The sequence below is a fragment of the Ovis aries genome, chromosome 20 (assembly GCF_016772045.2).
Source record: "Ovis aries strain OAR_USU_Benz2616 breed Rambouillet chromosome 20, ARS-UI_Ramb_v3.0, whole genome shotgun sequence".
Taxonomy (NCBI): Eukaryota; Metazoa; Chordata; class Mammalia; order Artiodactyla; family Bovidae; genus Ovis; species Ovis aries.
The window spans coordinates 50,778,907-50,797,674 of NC_056073.1; the positions used below are offsets into that span (position 1 = coordinate 50,778,907).

The window sequence follows — 18,768 nt, forward strand, 5'->3', positions numbered from 1 at the left end:
CTTCTGGTTTCGGTTTAGCCAGAAAGAGCGAGGGTGAAGCAAAGAAATAACAGAAAACGTTTCTTCTTCCCTTTCTCTCCCGAGAAGACCCACAATCAGAACCTGGCCTGCGTTACTCAAGGCACAGACCCCACACCACGCCAATTACACAGCTTAGAAAAAAATCCTGCCCAGTGTAGAGTTGCATCGTCCTGGCGATCAGATGCCCGTGGAGGAAAGAGGTCCCCCACGGCAACTATTTGTTATATACATTTTATTGAAAAAATTGTACATCAAAATAGTTTGGCAAACTGTAAAAGTATACATAAGTGCAAATATATCCTCCTTTTAAAATACAAGCAAAGTGTGAGTATACACGAAGATCATAGAAATATCTTTAAACTATGGTGGCAGAAAACAGCCTTGTAAAGACGTTGTATCGTCACAATACTGGAGACCACATTTCTTAAACTAGACACATCATTGCTAGATACTTTCTTGATAATGTTCTTTGGCACCTGGATCCAAAGGTAGTGTTTGGCAAAATACAGCTCTCCCACTGAGCCAGGCAACAAGATGAGGCTCTCTTGGAATCTTGTGCTGGGCACTGCCTTTTTCAAAAAAGAGCACACACATTTTCCATAGACAAAGAAACACACACACACACAGCCCGTCTGCATGTTTCAGACCCTGATTACTGAAGGCAGTGAAGATCCCAGAGTTCCACGTCTCTGTTTTCTGCGTGGTAAGTTTTCACCGTCTCCCGCCGCTGGGAGCCCGAGTGTGTTCGGGGCATCACCTCGAGGGGGGGTGCCTCCTACCAACAGTGGACAAACACCAGCGCGTGACGCTCACCCGGGGTCTCCAGGCGACTGGCGCGGCTACACTGGGACCCACCTCGGTCATCGCCGGGGGACAGGGGGCCTGGGCGGCCCCCGCCCTGCGTTCACATAACACAGGGCTTGATGTCCTGGCAGACGCTCTGGTGGTGGTGGTGGTGGTAGTAGGGGCCGCTGGCAGAGGGGTGGAAGGAGGAGATGCCGTTGAAGTTGAGGACGAAGTCCTTCCGGTCGCACACGGGCGTGGAGTGGTGCTGGTATCGAGGGAGCGCCACTGAAGGGGAGAGAAGGGAAATGCTCTTCAGAAACGTTTGTCCCACTCAGGCCCCGCCTGTGACTCTTAAAATCGTCCTTTAACAGGCATCTCATTTTGACTCCAAGCGGGTGGGCCTGTCTTTCTATTGCCGAAAACCTGGGAGAGGAAAGCCAGCCCCAGAGTGTCTCAGCGTTTCAAGCTTTGGCCACGGGATGACTCTGGAGTTCTGGTTTGCCATTTGGTTTTCAGGGGCCCACAAGCACGGAGCACAGGCCGCTCACCCAGAAGCCAGGCTCTCCGTCCCTGAGTTCCTGTTGCTCCTGGAGGCCGGAGGGGCTCTGACAGCCCCCGGCTGGGGCCCTGAGCACTGGCCCTAGGGCTCCCGGCCCAGAAACACCGCGGGTTCCCTCGCTTCTGGTTTCCAGCCCCCGCCCCGCATTATTTCCCAACCTACCCGCCCCGCATTATTTCCCAACCTACTGGTGCCAGGCGGTGGCAGGAGGAGCGGACGGGGACAGGGGCCGGGGGGACGCGCCGGTCTCCGGGGTCGTGCCTCTAGAGAGGGGAGAGCCCAAGAACTGGGCCCGCCTGTCCGTGGGCGAGGGCTCCGCCGCGCAGGGAGCCCCTGGAGCGCCGGCCGGCCCGCAGCCTCTCCCCGGGCCCGAGGCCGGCCTCCTGTCGCCGACTTTTGCTTTTGCTTTTGCTTTCTCGGCGCCTCCGACCCGGGGGGCGCAGTTGGCTGGGGGTCCAGCGGCAGGCCTCTCAGGCCCCGCTGGGCTAGGCCTGCTCCCCGAGGCCTCTCCAGCCTCCCGCGCTGGGGATTCCGCAGCCCTCGCCGGTGCCCGGCGGGCGGTTCTCCGCTCGCACACCCTACCCCGCGGCCTGGCGCCTCACCCGGTCGCTCTGCGCTTGCGGAGCCGCCCGGCAGCCCCGTGGCCAGGAGCTCGGCCCACGTTCGGCGTCGGGCTGCGACTGCGGCCCACAGCGCGCCTCGACGCGAGTCTCTGCGGCCGCGCAGGTGCGCCCGCCCCCGGGCCACAGCACCTGGCAGCGCCGCTGGCCGCGGCTCTAATCCGCGGCCCCGCGGGGCGCTTTGATGAGGCCGAGGCCGAGGGGCCTCCGCGAGCGCGCGGGCCCGGCTCTCCCGGGGTGAGCTGGGTGCGCGCTCCGGGCCCTTTCTCGGCCTCCCTGTTCCACTCGCAGCCCCGGGTTCCTGAGGGGCCTGGCCCGGGAGACGCCTGCCAGGCCGCGGGGAAGAGCGGAGGTGGGGGTCAGGGCCCTGGAAGGGCGGTGGGGGTGAGGAGGGCGAAGCAGAGCGTCCAGGCTGGCCAGGGGCTCCTCAAGCCGGAGACTCGGGCCGGAGGGTGCGCGAGCCCTGGGGTTTGGGAGGCGGTGTCCCTTCTCCCCTGGACGAGCCGTGCCCGCCGGTCTCCGCGCCCCTGGGACCTGGGCGCGCCTGGCGTGCGGGGCGGGGCGAGGGTGGCCTCTCAGAATGGCCAGAAAGCTCTGTCTGCGCGATTTGGAAAGTTTAAGGAAGTGTTTCAGGACAACAGCGAGGCCTCGGGGTGCAGGTGGTGGCCGAGCGGGCGGCCGGAGCGGGGAGCCGGGAGGAGAGGCCGCAGCGCCCGCAGGCGAACCGCTGGGCAGGAGAGCGCAGAGCGCGCCGCGCGCCCGGCGCTGATTGACAGCCAGTCCGAGGGGGTTAAAGAAAATAAGAGCGGAGGGTCGGCTGTGTTGGTTACTTGTTGAAATTCCCATAAAACTGAACAAGACTCCGCTCTCAGTGGGTTGAGTCAGGCTGGAATCCTCTCCGGTGTGGTCCGCCCAGACGGTCTTTGTTTAGTTAACCTCTGAGACCCGCAGTTAAAAGGCCTATTCGGGAAACTTCACCGTCCAGGGAACCAACATCTTTTGCCCATTTCTGGGCTTCCTCTCTCCCTGACGCTCTGCTCCCACGCCGATGCACGAAAGTACAATGCAGGCGTGTCTGCCTGGAAACCCTCTTCCAGTTGGAGGGGGTAAGGGTCCGCTCCAGCCCCGCTTGCGCGGCACACCAGCGCGCCGAGGAGGGGTTAATGCGAGGTTTATCTCCGCGGTCCCCATAAACCTGGCTAAATATTCAAATTCCCTCCTCCACCCCGTCTGTCCCCTCCCACCTCTCACCGCCTTAGGCAGGTCAATAAATTTTCATAATCTGCAACCAACACAGTTCACACCAGCAACGCTGCAAGTGGGGCCCAAGGGCAGGCCTTTCTCAGGGGAGCCCCCTGGGCCTGGGGCCTGTGGGCCTAGGCCGCACCCGCGTGCCATCGACTTGGGCCCACTGAGGGGAGGCCGGGGCGCCCCTCCTCCCTGGCCACATGTCCCTCCTGTGACGGTCCCCGGACCCCTCAGTTCCTGGAGGCCCTGTCTCCCTGCTCCGGACGCCTCTCAGCAACGGCCCAGTGCAGCCTACCCCGCGTACTCCTGGAGACACAGCGTTTGCTCAGGTGAAAACACAGCAAAACCGACTTTAAAAGACAAAAGAAAGCAGCCACGGCGCCCTGGCCAAGGTCCCCTAAGGCGCGAGCCTTCTCCCTCTGCTAAGCCAGGCCTGAGCTCTGAGCCCTGCAGCCCGCAGAGACGCTGGACACGGGCGCTTCCTTCCCTCCTGGAGGGGTGGAAACTCCGGAGGCGCGGCGGGGGCCGAAGGTGTGGGGAAGGCCCTGTCACCCCAACCTCCCCAAAAGGGCGCCAGCGTTGCCTAGGCCTCGTCCCCCAGAGCCGGGAGGCCAGAGGCGACGGGCCCGCGGCCGGGCAGCACGTTACCTGGGAGGTCCTCGCGGGCGTTCTGGTGCAGGTAGCTCTGCTCCAGCGAGTAGGAAGACATGGTGCTGTGCAGGCCGGCGGGGGCCGCAGGGGTGCTGCCCGGCGTCAGGGCGGGCGGCTGCTTGAGGTAAGGCGAGGCGCCGGGCGAGCTCCAGTGCGCCGCGGGGCTGGTGTAGGGCGAGTGGCACTCGATGGCGCTCGCCACGGCCGGGGACGAGGGCACGGGGCTGCTGCTGCTGTCCGGACCATAGTCCCCGCCGCCGCCGCCCCCGGCCGCGCCGACGGCCCCGGGCCCGGCGGGCACCGGGCAGCTGGCCATGTAGGTGGAGCCCGGGCTGGGCGACATGTGGGGAACGTGGTGGTGGCGGTGGTGCGGGTGCGCGTGGCCCGGGGCGCCGGCGCCCGCGTCGTAGCCCGCCGGCGTCATGTCGAGGCCGCCGTAGCCGAGCGGCGCCGGCGGGGGCGCCTGGAAGTCGAAGCCCTGCGGCAGCAGCGAGGCCCCGAAGCCCAGGCCGCTCACCACGCGGTGGTACACGGGCTTGAGCGCCTGGCACTTCCGCCTGAAGCCGCGCGGCCGGCGGCGGAACGAGCCCTCCTCGAACATGAACTCGCTGGCCGGGTCGATGGTCCAGTAGTGGCCCTTGCCCGGCCGCCCGAGGCCCTTGGGCAGCTTGATGAAGCACTCGTTGAGCGAGAGGTTGTGGCGCACGGAGTTCTTCCAGCCCTGGTAGGCGCCGCGGAAGAAGGGGAAGCGCGCCTGCAGGAACTGGTAGATCTCGCTGAGCGTCAGGCGCTTGGCGGGCGAGCTCTGGATGGCCATGACGATGAGCGCGATGTACGAGTAGGGCGGCTTCTCGGGCCGCCGCAGCCCCGCGCTAGCCTTCCTGGCGCCCCCGCCGCCCGCGCCCGCGCCGCCGCCCGCGCTCTTGCAGGCGTTCGGGGCCGCGCCGGCCGAGGAGGCGGCCGAGGACGAGGACGAGGACGACGAGGCGGCCTCCAGGGCGGCGGCGGCGGCGGGCGGCGGGCTCATCAGGGCGGCCTGCAGCGCGCCGGGGCCCGGGCTGCGGGCGCGGCGGAGCGGGGCCGGCGGCGGGCGCGGCGGGGGTGGCGGCGGCGCGCCCTCGGAGGTCATCGGGCGCCCGGGAGCGGGGCCGGGCGGCGGGGGCGGGCCCGGGGCCGGGCGCGGGGGCGCGGGAGCGCGGGCGGCCCAGAGGCCGGGCGAGCGCCCTAGCCCTCCGCCCGGGCTGCAGCCGCGGCCGCTGCGAGCCAGCGCCTCGCCGTCGCCTCCTTCAGCCCTGCCGGCGCTTCTGGCCGAAGCCGCGGGCCGCCGGCGGCGCCCGGCGCATCCCTCCCCGGGCCTCGGGCCCGGCCTGCGCGGCGGCCTCCGGGCCGCGGAGCCGGAGAGGCCGGGCGGCTGCGCGCGCGAGCGGGAACGGCGGCCGGGACCCCGGGGACGAGCCCGACGTCTCCCCTCCGGAGCGCGGCTCGCTCTGTCTCTCGGACTTCCTCCTCCCGCGCCTCCCCCGTCCCCCCACCGCCCGCCCCCTCCTCCCCGCCCCCCCGGAGGGCGCGCGGGGCCGGCGCTCACTCCTCCCCCCGCCGCCGCCGCCCCTTCGCTTATCTCGCTCCGGGCTCTCCGGGGTCCCCCTTGGCCTCTTAATGCCTCTCCCGGGCGCTCGCCCTGTCCCCCACCCACCCCCTTGCAAGCCTAGGGATCGCAGCCCGGCTCACATTTGCCTCGGAAGACACCGCCGCCCCCGCCCCGCGGAACCCGACCACCTAGACTTTAGGGAACCTCCTTTCTCTCTGCCCCCGACAGCACCCCTGTCGCCCATGCCGGAGCCAAGCGCCCCCGGCGGCGCGGCCCACCCGGCTCCTCCCCTCCCCTCCCCTCCCCTCCCCGCTCCCCCAGCCCCCTCCCCCTCTTCCCCCTTCCCCCCGCTACTCCCCTCCCCCCCGCTACCCCCCGCCCCGGGCCGGTCCTCGGCCGAGTGTGCGGCCGCCGGACCTCCGTAGCCGCTGCCCCTGCGCCCGCGCCGACGCCGTCCGCCCGCCGCGATCAGAGGCTGCCGAGCCCCCGCCGCGCGCCGGGCGCCCGACGCCCAGAGGTAACGCGCCGTCCCCGCTCGGGCCCGCCCTGCAGCCCCCGCAGCGGCGGCCGAGGCCGGGCCCCGTGCAGACTCTCCTTTCAGGCCGGAGAGGACGCCCGCTTGCGTCTGCCTCCACTTCCTTTCGTCCCCACTGGAGAGTTAGCACAAAGTGCAGGGAGAAGGCCCCGCGGAGTGACAGGAGTGAGGTGGCCGGGTTTGTTCTCTGTGTCGAAGCGGGAAGGCCGCTGTCACCGGCTTGACACCCCGGGACCCCGCGCCGACCCCACCCCCCGGCCCGCGAGCCCCCTCGAAGCTGCCCCCCAGGGACAGAGCCCCACCCAGCGTGGCCGGTCCTCTCCAGCTAAGCAAGAGGCAGGCCGGGACGCACTCCCAGTGAGACTGGACCGTTAGTTTCTGGATTACACGTGCAGGGACTGGGCTGGAAGCGGGGGGGGGGGGGCCGGGGACGGAGGCCTGGGAGCCGCTGGGGCCACGGAGGGATGATGGGGGTGCCCGGAGCGGGTGCTGCGGACCGCAGGGGAGGCAGGGCTGCTCAGAAGGGACGGCTCAGCGGGGCCGAGAGAAAGAGAAGCGGCGCAGGGTCCCGAGAATGTGGCGGCCAGAGCTGCCCGGCTGGAGCAGGCCCGAGGCGGGGGCCCTGGGGCTGCCCCAGGTCTGTGAGCGGCCCTGAGCCCCGGGCTGCTCCCGGCTGAGCGCGCCGGTGGGGCTGGAGGGGGAGACGAAGGGCGGGAGGGGAGGCTGGGGGCTGGGCTGGGCTGGCCCCAGACAGTGACCTGAAGTTGAGTGGGAGCAGGCTTTTTCCATCAAGCCCTGCCTGGATGCCACACACAGAGGCCGAGTGTCAGCTTACTGCCCTGAGCCCGGCTCCTTTTCCCTAAGCTCCACTGTAATTAGACAAAGAAAACCTAAATTAGCTGAACAGGCGTCGACAGCTTCCTCCAGAGCACCCCTGGTACCTACATGGGAATGTGTCCGAAAAGGGCTTGATTGTAGCCGAGAGTCAGCTAAGAAAACACGGCCCAAATGAACGCAGTTTACCGCTCATTTCCAACAGAAAAAAGAAACAAGCCGCTCTTTTCCGGATGGGATGTTTTGGTTGAGATGGGGAAGGGGCTTTGCAGTTGTTTCCACTTCTAAGAATTCCTTTCTGAGTGACTGGTGAGCGTCTTTTTTTTTTTCTTTTCCCTCTTTGATGGGGCCCATTAATTTCACGGTATTTTTTCTCTTACCCCTTTTGTCATTTTACAGGGAATAACTTAATTGTAAGTAAAAGTGGAAGTATTCAATAAATAGTGTATTTACTAAATCAATGCTTTAAATGTCTGAAAATTAATGAGATACAGTAGAAACTAGAGTGAGAGGAATATCTGAAAGGAGCTCCCCTGTGTGTGCGTGTGTGTGCGTGTGTGTGCGTGTGTGTGTGTGCGTGTGTGTGTGCGTGTGTGTGTGTGTGTGTGTGTGTGTGTGTGGCAACTGGCACAGCTGAGAGGCGCAGGGACAAGGAAGGCAGTCATCTCCTGTGGAGCTGGGAGTGGTAGGCAGCGGATTCGGGGAAAATTCAGCAAGCTGATGCGTCACTGGCTCTCAACCCTCTCTGATTTCTGCACCTGGAATTTTGGAATTCTGGGTCCCTTGGATCTCAGGTCCTAAAAGCTTTTAGGATCCAGAAAGTGAAGTAAGCACCAACCCTAAAACCAGGACAGAGTTAGTGATAACGCTGCATACCAGCAGCTCCCAGTTTGAGTCTTTTTGAGAACATGATGGAAGCGATGGAGCCCTCTTTCAGAAAAAATATTCTCAATTCGCCCAGGATTTTAGAAGGTCCATGGATACTCATAAAAAAAATACTGTGCATTTTTTGGCTTCTACCAACTTGCCTGCTGAAGTCATCAACGATCTTTAAAACCTCCTTTGCCATCTACGTGGTGTGCTTCCCATTCTACCTAAACCCCCTGAACTTGCAAGACGCACCCGCCTGCCGGCTGGGGAGAGTCCCAGGAGGCCAGGCAGACGCTGGGGAGGCGGAAGGCTTTGGGCCGCGGGGCGCAGACCTGGGCCCCTCCCCAGGATCTCAGTGCCGCCCTGTGCTCCAGGACCTTCTGGAGGGTGGGGCCCCTCGCAGTTATCTGAGCAGCAAGGGGCTCCTCGTCCAACCGCTTTCCTAGAGCTCTCCCCTCTGCCTCTGGAAGCCGGCCCACGTGTTCCCTGTGGGTTTCACTGCGTTCGTCTCAGGTGGCCCTCTACCTTCCCCTTTAGGGATACGGAAACTGTGGGCCCAGAGGTCAGATAGCCAGTCACACGTGGACAAGTGACAGGCTCGGCCGGAGCTCAGGTCCGGGGCCTCAGCCCAGCGCTGCTGCCACTGCTGGGCAGCAAAGCCTCTGGGAGCTTTGTTTAATTACTGTTTTATACACATCTCCTAGGTGCGCATGCATGCAATACCAATTTCATCAAACTCTCTGTCCCTGGTAGGAATACCTGAATTTCTGTATGGCAGATGGTTGAAAAGGAAAGCTGTGTTTGTTTCTGAAATAGCCTTGCTCAGGAGGCTTCTGTGTTTCCAAGCTCTTCCTGATAGACTTTCACCGTCTTATAAACAAGAAAAGTCTTGACTTCTATCTTAGGGGAAGGAAAGGCATGGGCCCTTAACATGAGTACAGATCCAACCAGGCACTCCTCAGTTACCCAGAAATAGCGGGGCGCCTCGGGGCTGCCCGCATCCCGCAGCTGACCCCTCTCGGGTTGTCTGTCTCCATCTGGGCTGTGGCTTCGTTTCTGCTGCAAACCCCAAGGTCCCGCCCCTGCCGCAGCGCAGGGGAACGTAAACTTCGGGGAGCCTGTGTTTCTCTGGTTTTGTTCTATAATCGGCATTTTATTCTGAAGGAAATCTCTTCATTATTGTGGTCTAAGTTTCATGTTCTTAGCATGCTTCTCAGCCATATGGGTTTTACATGAGGCGGCTTAGACTAAACCAGCTACCCGCCGGAGACGCACCCGTACCGCCCTGCTTGCGGCCCTCTGAGACCTCCATCACCAGCACCCTGGCCCTGGGCCTGCCCTCCCTTCCCCGCCTAGGGAGTCACCGCTGCCCGATTCTGACGGAAAGCGACCACCCCCTCAGCCTGTGCTTTGGTGCACAGCTAAGGTGGCCGCTCCAGAGGGCAGGGCCGCCCAGGGAATGACCCTGTGTGAGGAAGTGTCCCAGAGGCCCATCTAAAAACTCTGATTTACAATAGAAAGTTTGGCCCCCGAGGCCAGGAGGAGGCGCCGGCTGGGCTTGGAGAGGGCACCTGGGTCTGAGTGGCAACAGCGGGGATTTTACACCTCTGTCTGCTGGCCTTCCTCGGCCCAGAGCGCCAGACCTCCAGGTTTGAAAGCCAGTCACCCAATTCCCAATGTTTATTTAGATAGATTCTTCCGCTCTCCAAAGCTTTTACGGCCACCTCCCTGAGTCCACGGGTGGGCCCCAGACCCCCAGCCCTGGCGGTGGGTGGGGGGCAGACTTGGTCGCCCTCTTGGCCAATGGGCGGTGCCTGGGAGGAGGGCAGGGGTCCTGCATCCTTCCATCCTTGCAACGCCCGAGCTTCTAGGCCCCCCTACGCTGCTAAATGCATCTCTGGGGTGCTTCCGCCCACCGGCCCCAGCGTGCTGCCCCTCCCCGGTAGACCAGCCTTGGGTCTCTCCCCGGCGGCCTGCTGTGCTCCCTGGGGGGCGGGCAGGGCTTTGCAGTGCTCCCGTCGCAGGGGTGGTCATCCCTCCCAGCGGTGGGAGCTCTGACGCCCCCAAAGGAGAGGAAGGGCAGTGCTGGAACAGACACTAGGAGTCTGTCTCCTAAAGGGGCGGCACCAGGACGCGTCCAGTGGTGAAGCCTGTCCCAGGCATTCCCAGTCTTGGGAGAAAACAAGGGGAACAAGTGTGGGTGCTGGCGCCCTTCCTCAGAGATCATTGAGGGTTGGCTTGGGTGGCTGGGAGGGAGCCCCGCTGATGAGATGAAGACCTGGAGCCGGCTGTGTCCGGAGAGCAGGCCGAGGGTGCCCCGAACGCCCTACATCCCTTCCCGAGCCCACCCTGCTGGGCCCCTCTCATCCTGCTTTTGCATCCCCAGGCTCCGGGGGGGAGGCAGCAGGCATGCTGGGCGGGCGGGCCAGGCCCAGAAGGAAGGAGGGTGCGTGCCCAGGGCTGCAGAGGTAGTGAGCAAAGGCGTTCGCGCTGGGAGGTCCCAAGACCCTCGGGAGAGGCCGAGCCGATCCGCGGCGAGGCGGCGAGCTGGGGGCGCCCTGGAGGTCCCAGCCCCACCCAAATCACAGTTTCTTCTCGCGTCTGGCTCATGCCCTCCCCTCCAGCCCTCGCCTCCTGCCTTCCCTTCCCCCCAGTAAATATCTTCCCGGGCAGCGAACCCCGCATGCTGGTTCACGATGGATCAACTTCCTGGAGCATCAAAACCGCCCTTCTGTCTCCCCGCTGCGCTCAGGATATGGGGCGCTCTCACTTCTCTTCAAAAAAGGAAACGTAGCTCTTCCAAAAATATAAATCAGCTCTGACGTCCAAATATTTCTTTTGTCCTTCAGCATCCTCTGCACGGATAAATAAAGCGTGCTCGGCGCCCAGAGCCGACTCGGGACCTCTGGGCGCCCAGACGCCGTCTAGGTCCTAGGAGCTGCCTTTCAGGAGCCTTGCCTCCAACGGTCTCCCCATTCCTGCCCTCCCTCGCCCCACCCTGGCAGAGGGTCCCCTTCTGGAGGCAGCCTGACCTCAGTGACACGGGAAGCCTGCTGGAGGGGGAGGGAGTGCTCGCTGGTGCTGGGACAGGGGCCCGGGAATGCACCCGAGGCCGCCTCCCCAGGCCCACCTGGCCTTCGAGTCTTCCCTAGAAGGGAGCGGCCGCTGGCTCCCCAGCGCGGTTCCCACCCAGAGGGCTGCCGCCTCTTCCAGGCAGGCCCAGAGGGCGTGGAGTCAGACATCTCTGAGGGCTGCGGCCTCGCCTCTCCGAGGCTTGGTCCCAGGGGTTCCCGGCACGTCCAGCCTCCAATGGTTGGACCCGTTTCAACCTTACCTGCCCCCTTCCCGATTTGGGAGAGGCGTCAGGTTTTTGGCTGGGGCTTCCAAATGAAACTCATGCCAAGGAGCGCACCGGGCAGCAGGGCGCTGGGTAGGTGCTGGGAGAGTAACGGTAGGGCAGCCCGCGTCCCTGACACCCCGTGCTGGGAACCCGCCAACCTTTCTGCTGCCCCCCGACCTCCACCGCCCCGCCCCGTAAATCACCCTGCAGCGCCCACGAGGTGCAGCCTGAAGGCGCCGGTCCAGGCAAGGCGTCTCCACCTGCCTGGGTCCTCCCCGCCTCCGCCTTGGCCCGGAGGCCTCCCGGCCGCGTGATGGGGGCTGTTCTCCAGCCCCCCTTCTCCAGGGGGGTCTTTATTGATGAGCTGCCTCGAAACTCCCGCCCGAAACGCCCCAGAAGGGCTTAGATGATCCATCAGCCGCCACTTCAAGAACGCTTCCTCCCTTTCAAACAGTCCTCGCACACCAGACGGGCTGCGACGGGGCGGGGCGCGCACTTGAGAAAGGCCAGCCAGAAAAGTCAACGTCCAAACCCTCCCACAGCTTTTCGGAAACAGGGACTCGGGCCAAACATCCCTCCGGATGATTTACGCGGCCCGGTGGTCCCAGCCCCAGACCGTGGACCCTTCTTGTGCGGGCAGCTCGAGGCCAGCGCGCGGTGCGTCCACGCGCGCGCGTCTCCGCGGGGCGGTTCGAATTTTAGGGGAAGCGCCTTCCATCTCCGGGTTCAGGGCAAAAGGAGAGCCCGGCCTGGCGGCCACGGTGTCCTTGCTGGTGAGAGGGGTGGGCGGCAGAGGGCAGGCACGGCTTTCTGGAGCCGGCACTAGGTGCCACCCTCCGAGAGAAGCGTTCCGGGGGCCTCGGGGTCGCGGGCTGCCCCCCTCCCCCAGGCGCGCGCACGTTCCCCCAGCTTCCGCCGGGTGGCGCCAGGCCCTCGGGAATCGCGGGGCCCGCGGCGCCCCGACCCCGCCCGCCGCCCGCCGCCCCGCCGCCCGCTGCCCCGCCGCCCGCCGCCCCGCCACCCCGGACCCACCTTCCCGCTCAGCCCGCCACCCTCGACCCGCCGGGCCCAGGCGACTGAGTCCGGCGCTCCCCCCCTCGGATTCGGCCTCGGTGGCCACCTTAGGGCACCCCCTGCTCTCCAGACCCCTCACGCGTGAAGGCAGAAGACGGCCCTCAGATGCTCGGGACCCTCCGTGGAAACGCGCTCTGCCCTGCGACCCAGCTTGGTCTGCAGAGAAAGTCAGGCTTCGGATTGGCCCCTCTGGTTTCCGGCCGCCGGGAAGGGGCCGGGGCGGCCCGCCTGGAGCTCTGGCCACCGAGGTCTAGCAGGAAACAAGCGACAGACACTGGACAAGCCAGCCGCTTGGTCCCCGCGCCCGGGGACTGCAGACCACCTCTTGTTGTCTGGGTCTCGCTGACAGGAAGAGAAGCTTGCTTTCATTCTTCTTTTTACGAAGGAAAGCACCCTACGTTTGTCCTGGCAAAATGCAGAAGGGAGTTTTGGGGGTCCTTTGGGGCAGGCTGCATACGTGGGGTGGGGGGTAACAGGCAGGGCAGTGGGGGGCTTGGGAGTCAAAAGGCCGGCACTGCTGGCTCCAAGCTGTCACCACCGGTCTTCCTCTGTGATACTGCGTGGGGGTGGGGGGGGTTGGGGTGGGGTTGGGGGGGCGGGTGAGCTTCACATTTTAGGAGATAAGAAGGCCTTTTCTATGTAGTCTTTTCATTTTATAATTCCTCAAAATTAACTTTATTCGGGTATACCTTACACAAAATAAGGGCTTCCCTTGTGGCTCAGCTGGTAAAGAATCCTCCTGCAACGCGGGAGACCTGGGTTCCGTCCCTTGGTTGGGAAGATCCCCTGGAGAAGGGAAAGGGTATGCATGCCAGTATTCTGGTCTAGAGAATTCCGTGGACTGTATGTCCATGGGGTCACAAAGAGACACGACTGAGTGACTTTCACACACAAAACACACGCATTTAAATGAAGAGGTTGTGTTTTTATTCTCATATTTTTTCTTACTAAAAGTTTCAGAAGTGGAGGGTGTATCATAAGCCACCCCTTAACACCCATCATCTCGATTTTCATTTCTTGCTAAGATATTTCGGGGCGAATACAGACACCGTGTTTTAAAAATCCCCCTTATTAGTCCTCTCCACACCCTCCAGCTCTGACTCTCTTGTACCTAAAATTGCATTTTGATGCAGACAGGCACCTTCCTTGGGGACTTGGAGACCGGCTGAGCTGTGTGTTTTAAAAGCAGAATGCGCTCTTCTGCTGCCTTCACCCCCAGTGACTTGCAGCCCCAAGTTTCTGGACTTCCCTGCCTACTGAGCTGTGAGGAGTGACAGCCTTTCCCATCACTGGTGTGTCCTTTAGCAGGGAGTCTCAGGGACACTCATTTGTGCAGTCCCCACGGTTACCCCCACACTGCCTCCACAAACGTGCACCAGATCCTACATACGGAATTCATTTTCCTGTAAGATCACTTATGTATAGAGTGTCCTTCCACTTTGAGTGTGCAATGTGTGTGTGTGTGTTTATCCCGGTGGACCGTACAGTGCTTTCCAATCGTTTACCCAGATAGTGGCCAGCTGGGAAAAAAAAATTTTTTTTCATATTGTTCAGAAGTGCCTGTGGAGGCTGGGGTGAGGGGGCCATGAAGGGCAGGGGGTAGACCGGAAGGCCCTGGTTGGCCCGTATCCCCAAAGCCCAGTGTGTATCAGGACTCTGATGTTCGGCGGCTTGTCTGAGTTTCTCCCAGTCCTCCTAACCTTGCCTGGTTTCTTTGTTCTCAGCCTCCCCCTTAATGCAGCCAGCGGAGGCGGAGGTGGGGGGAGATGTGATGCCGTAGGGCAGGTGGCCTTTGACGACCGCACCTGCTCCTGGTGACGGTGAGCTCTTTTAAGACTGTGAGCTTCAATTTCTTTTTTCCTATGTGTGTAAAATGGGAATAATAAGGAATTTTAAAGTGTCTCCTCCCACAGTGACTACAAAGATGAAATAAACTGAAATAATTAGCATTTTGAAATGAATCCGTGTATAGTTATTTTTGTCCCCACGCAGAAAATCACTATTTGTTTATAAGGTTCTCTGAAGCCTCGTGTCCTTGGGAGCTCCCCTTCTCTCGTCAATCTCTTACGTGCACGTTTGGTTGGGTTCTTAGTAAGGAAAAGATGGGTCCTTTGTCTGCAAGTTTAAGCCCGCCTCTGCGGGCCGGGGTCTCCGGCTCTCCGGGTGTGTTCGGGCTCCGTGGCTTCACCGCCTAGAGCGAATTCTCCCCGGTGGCGGGAGGCTTTCCTGGACGAGATCTCGCGCCTCCTGGAGTGAGCTGACTCTTTCGCAGCACCCGGGACGGAGCGCACCCTTGCACCTCGGTGGTTGGGTTCCCGGGGGCTGACGCAGGCGGACACCGGGGCGCGGTGTGCGTGTGTGTGCGCGTGTGCGCGAGCTCTGGCAGAAGAGCCCACTCGAGCGAGGAGGGTGGAGAGCCAATCGTCCTGAGGATAGCGTGCCCGCAGAAAATCGAAGCGCCCGCGTACGATGCCCGGCGCGCCGCAGGCCCGGGTGTGGCGCGCGGGCTCGCGCCCCAGGGGCCAGTGGAACCTCCGACAGCGGCTCTGCGCCGCGAGCCCAGCGGGAAGCAAGCCCTCAAGTGCGGACAGAAAGCGAAGCTGCGCGCTGTGCCTGGGCAACGGGTCCTCGCCGGCGGCGGCCTCCCACCAGGCAGCGGCCCACGTTCGCGGTCTCACAGCGGACTTTCCTCCATCCCGTCTCATCTCTCCTTTGCGAAAGGCACGGGCTCGGGGCGGTGCTGCGGGGGCGGCGAGGCAGGCGGAGAGCCCCCCCGTCCGGTCTAGCTCAGCGCCCGGGCGGCGGGTGACGCCAGGCCACCCCGCTCGGCTCTCGAAGCTCTGATCGGAAAATGTAACGTGCAGTTTGGAAAGCTAATATTATACACGAGGGTCGCACGGGCTATGCGGCTCATTTATGTCTGTGGGTCCCCCGCCCGTGCGCCTCGCCATGACTCGTTTTGCGACCACGGGCAAGTCACTCATGTGCACGGACTTCCGTTTTGTCGCTCCTCTCACCGGGGTCGTAGTAACAGCAGCGAGTTCCGACAGTGTAGCTCCTCGAACCATCAGCGCGCCGCGCGGAGGGCGCGCAGCAAACCTCGGGGATGGATTGGGCGGCGCGGACCCGCTGGCCTCGGGCCGGGGTGGGCGCGGGCCCCGCGGCTTTCCGTGGAGACCCGGAGCGGTTGGGGGGCCGGGCCTGTCCCAGCGCCACCTCAAGTCCGGCGCTTCGTGTTAGTTTTCGCATTTAGGGTCAAAACGCAGCCCGGAGACCGGAGAGGCTGGCGGGGGACCTGCGGGCGCCGGGCCGGAGCCCGGAGGGCGGAGCAGGTGCGGCGGGCCCAGCTCCACGGCCGATCCGGGGCCGCCGGCGCGTCGGGCTCGCGGGGCACAGCCCTTCCCAGCCTCGGCCTCGGCACTCGCCGCTCCGGGCGGCCAGAGCCCTCGGCGGTCCCGAGGCGAGGTGCCCCCCGGGGTGGGAGCGCCACCCGCCCGCAGGGCAGAGAGGGCGGCGAGTGTGGCAGCCGGCGATGGAGAGTTTTCGTTTGCGCGCCTTCCGAGTGTCCGCGCGGGTGATCCGCTGCGCCATCTCCAGATACTGCCCGGAAAGGCCGACCGGACGCGGCCCCTCTTCGGCTGTCGGCTGCGCTCGGGGCCGGCGTGGCCTATCCGCCCCGCGTGCAGGACGGCGGTGCCGCGCGGAACCTCCGCCCCGGCGGCGCAGAAGGGAGAAGAGGAAGTCCCCGCTTGAGCTTCATCAAATGCAGATTCTTTGTGTCTTAAGGAAAGAAAAGCGGAAGGAAGGGGAAATGGAGAGACGCGGGTTCGCCTGAGGCATCAACGGCCTATTCAGACTCTGGCCTCCGGGGCGTCTGGCTTCTCTGCGGGCGACCGAAGGCACCGCGTCCGAGAGCGCGTTTCACCTGTAGAAACGCCTTCGCAGCCCAAGGGCCGCTGAAATCCATCGCGCAGGTCAACTCCTGAGACAGTCCGGCGCAGAACCGCGTTTCTTCACTGGCGGCGTTTCGTTCCTTCTTCGCATTGCTCGCTTTCGCGGCTGAAGTTTCGTCTCCAGGTTGGTGGCTTTGCAAAGCGTTTTCACACCGCTCAGCCACGTGTGACTGACTCATGAAAGAAGTCGCTCAATCCTGTCTCTTTGCGACCCCATGGACTGTGTAGCCCACCAGATTCCTCCATCCATGGGATTCTCCAGGCAAGAGTACTGGAGTGGGTTGCCATTTCCTTCTCCAGGAGACCTTCCTGACCCAGGGATCGAACCCCGGTCTGCGGCATTGCAGGCAGACGCTTTACCGTCTCAGCCACCAGGGAAGCCCAAACTTTCCCCATTAATGCATACCCGGGATACATTCAGAATTTTATTTTTCCTTTGGGAGAATAGCGCGTTTTTGGAAAAAGCAAATGCCGTTCTTGTTTGGTATTTAGCTAGTGAGAGTGCTGGAGGCCCCGGGCAGAGGAGACCCAGACGTGGGCAGTGCTTGGCTTTCAAAGAGGGACGCACTGGCCGAGTCACTGTTGCTCATTCCATCTTCAAGTCTCTGGAGTTAAAATATGCAGAGAATCTGAAAACCTGGTGGTTTCCTTTCATCAACTTTCCATTCAGCAAAAGGAGCTCTGAGTGCTGGCCCCACCCTCACTGAAAGGAAACTGTTTGGGATCTGATAAAGCACAGCAAATCCCCCAGCACTGGGGTCTGCGGGGGTCGAGGGGCACTGGGCAGACAGGGTTTGGGGTGGAGGCTGGGGGTGCGGCCTCCGCAGGTCTGGTGGACAGCGAGCCCCTCTGAGTCTCTGCCTGAATGCGCTGGGGGTCTGGCTGGGGTCCGGGAGGGGGCAGGGCTGGCGGCCTCCGTGGGAAGCCCTTTCCAGGAGAAGTGGCTCAGCCCGAGGTCCCCCCGCGGCGCAGCCGCTGGTAGGGTGGAAGGTGTGCCTGGGCGGGCGGCGGGCAGAGGGAAGGGCCCGGTGGCGCCCGCGGGAGGGATGGGACCTCTCCCTCCCGTGGCTTCTACCTGTGAACACGGTGCGGGGTGGGGGCTGCTGGAAAGGGCTGAGCCTGGAGAGCTTCTCGCTTGTCAGTCAGTTACCAGAAAAGCTTTGCTGTGTATTTTACGGACGTAGGGATTTAAGAAAAAGGAAAAGAATGTAGATGCATCTAGCAGGTAAGTATGGCTGGAAAATAAGGGTTTGGGTTTTTGTTTTTTTTTGCTTTTATTTTTCAGTATTAGCAAATGTGTGTCTGTAGTAATGTGAAAATATTAGGTAATTTGAGGTTTCTTGATTTCACTGTAACGAACCCCAATCCCTTTCTAACCAGGAAATTGTTTTGGAGGCCACGATTCAGTTGATGTCTGGAGCTTGGCTATTATTCTGAGGTGAGGATCAGAGCTGGGCGATGTAGATGGCATCCTTCAGAAGATTCCTGGCCTGTGGTATTTGTGGTTTTCTAGTTCTCATTCTCAGCTGAGGGGTCAGTTCTCTGACTTCTGATTTTGAGAAGCTCAGTCACAGCATCAAAGTCACCTTCATGAAAAAGTTAAAACCTTTAAGAAAAGGTTTAAATTTTGAAAATGTAAATGACTGTTACATTCTAAATTTCCCTTTTGTGTGATAACTTGCATTGTGTTTCCTTGTGACTCAGTTTGTCTTTTCTAGAAAAAGTGAACAACTTCAGTTCAGTTCAGTTCAGTCGCTCAGTCGTGTCCGACTCTGTGATCCCATGAATCGCAGCATGCCAGGCCTCCCTGTCCATCACCAACACTCAGATTCACGTCCACTGAGTCCGTGATGCCATCCAGCCATCTCATCCCTGTCGTCCCCTTCTCCTCCTGCCCCCAGTCCCTCCCAGCATCAGAGTCTGTTCCAATGAGTCAACTCTTCGCATGAGGTGGCCAAAGTACTGGAGTTTCAGCTTTAGCATCATTCCTTCCAATGAACACCCAGGACTGATCTTTAGAATGGACTGGTTGGATCTCCTTGTAGTCCAAGGGACTCTCAAGAGTCTTCTCCAACACCGCAGTTCAAAAGCATCAATTCTTCAGCACGCAGCTTTCTTCACAGTCCAACTCTCACATCCATACATGACCACTGGAAAAACCGTAGCCTTGACTAGACAGACCTTTGTTGGCAAAGTAATGTCTCTGCTTTTGAATGTGCTGTCTAGGTTGGTCATAACTTTCCTTCCAAGGAGTAAGCATCTTTTAATTTCTTGGCTGCAATCACCATCTGCGGTGATTTTGGAGCCCAAAAAAATAAAGTCTGACACTGTTTCCACTGTTTCCCCACCTATTTCCCATGAAGTGATGGGACCAGATGCCATGATCTTCATTTTCTGAATGTTGAGCTTTAAGCCAACTTTTGCACTCTCCTCTTTCACTTTCATCAACTTAGGACATGTCTATTAACCTCCCATTAATCCTTTAGAGAGGGAGAGGGGCAAACGTGTCTTCACCGCTTGAAACAAGGAAAGAGGAGTCATTGCAAGAAGAGTGAGGCCTGAGGTCAAGCAGGTCGACGCCTTCATTAATAACCAGGAGTTTCAAGAGAGCAGGACATTGGAGAACGGTGGAAAAATGTGCTTTAAAACCTTTGTGTTATCTAGAGAGATTTTTAGATAGGTTTTCCTG

General features: G+C 61.6%; 1 protein-coding gene across 1 annotated transcript; it reads right to left on the bottom strand.

Moving 5' to 3' along the window:
• Positions 1-236: 236 nt before the first annotated feature.
• FOXF2 (forkhead box F2) lies at positions 237-5,014 on the bottom strand. Its single transcript, XM_027958485.1, has 2 exons — positions 3,883-5,014; positions 237-1,092 (listed from the first exon to the last, which is right to left on the bottom strand). The coding sequence occupies exons 1-2, from the start codon at positions 5,012-5,014 to the stop codon at positions 926-928; spliced, it is 1,299 nt and encodes a 432-aa protein (XP_027814286.1). The 3' UTR covers positions 237-925.
• Positions 5,015-18,768: the final 13,754 nt, after the last annotated feature.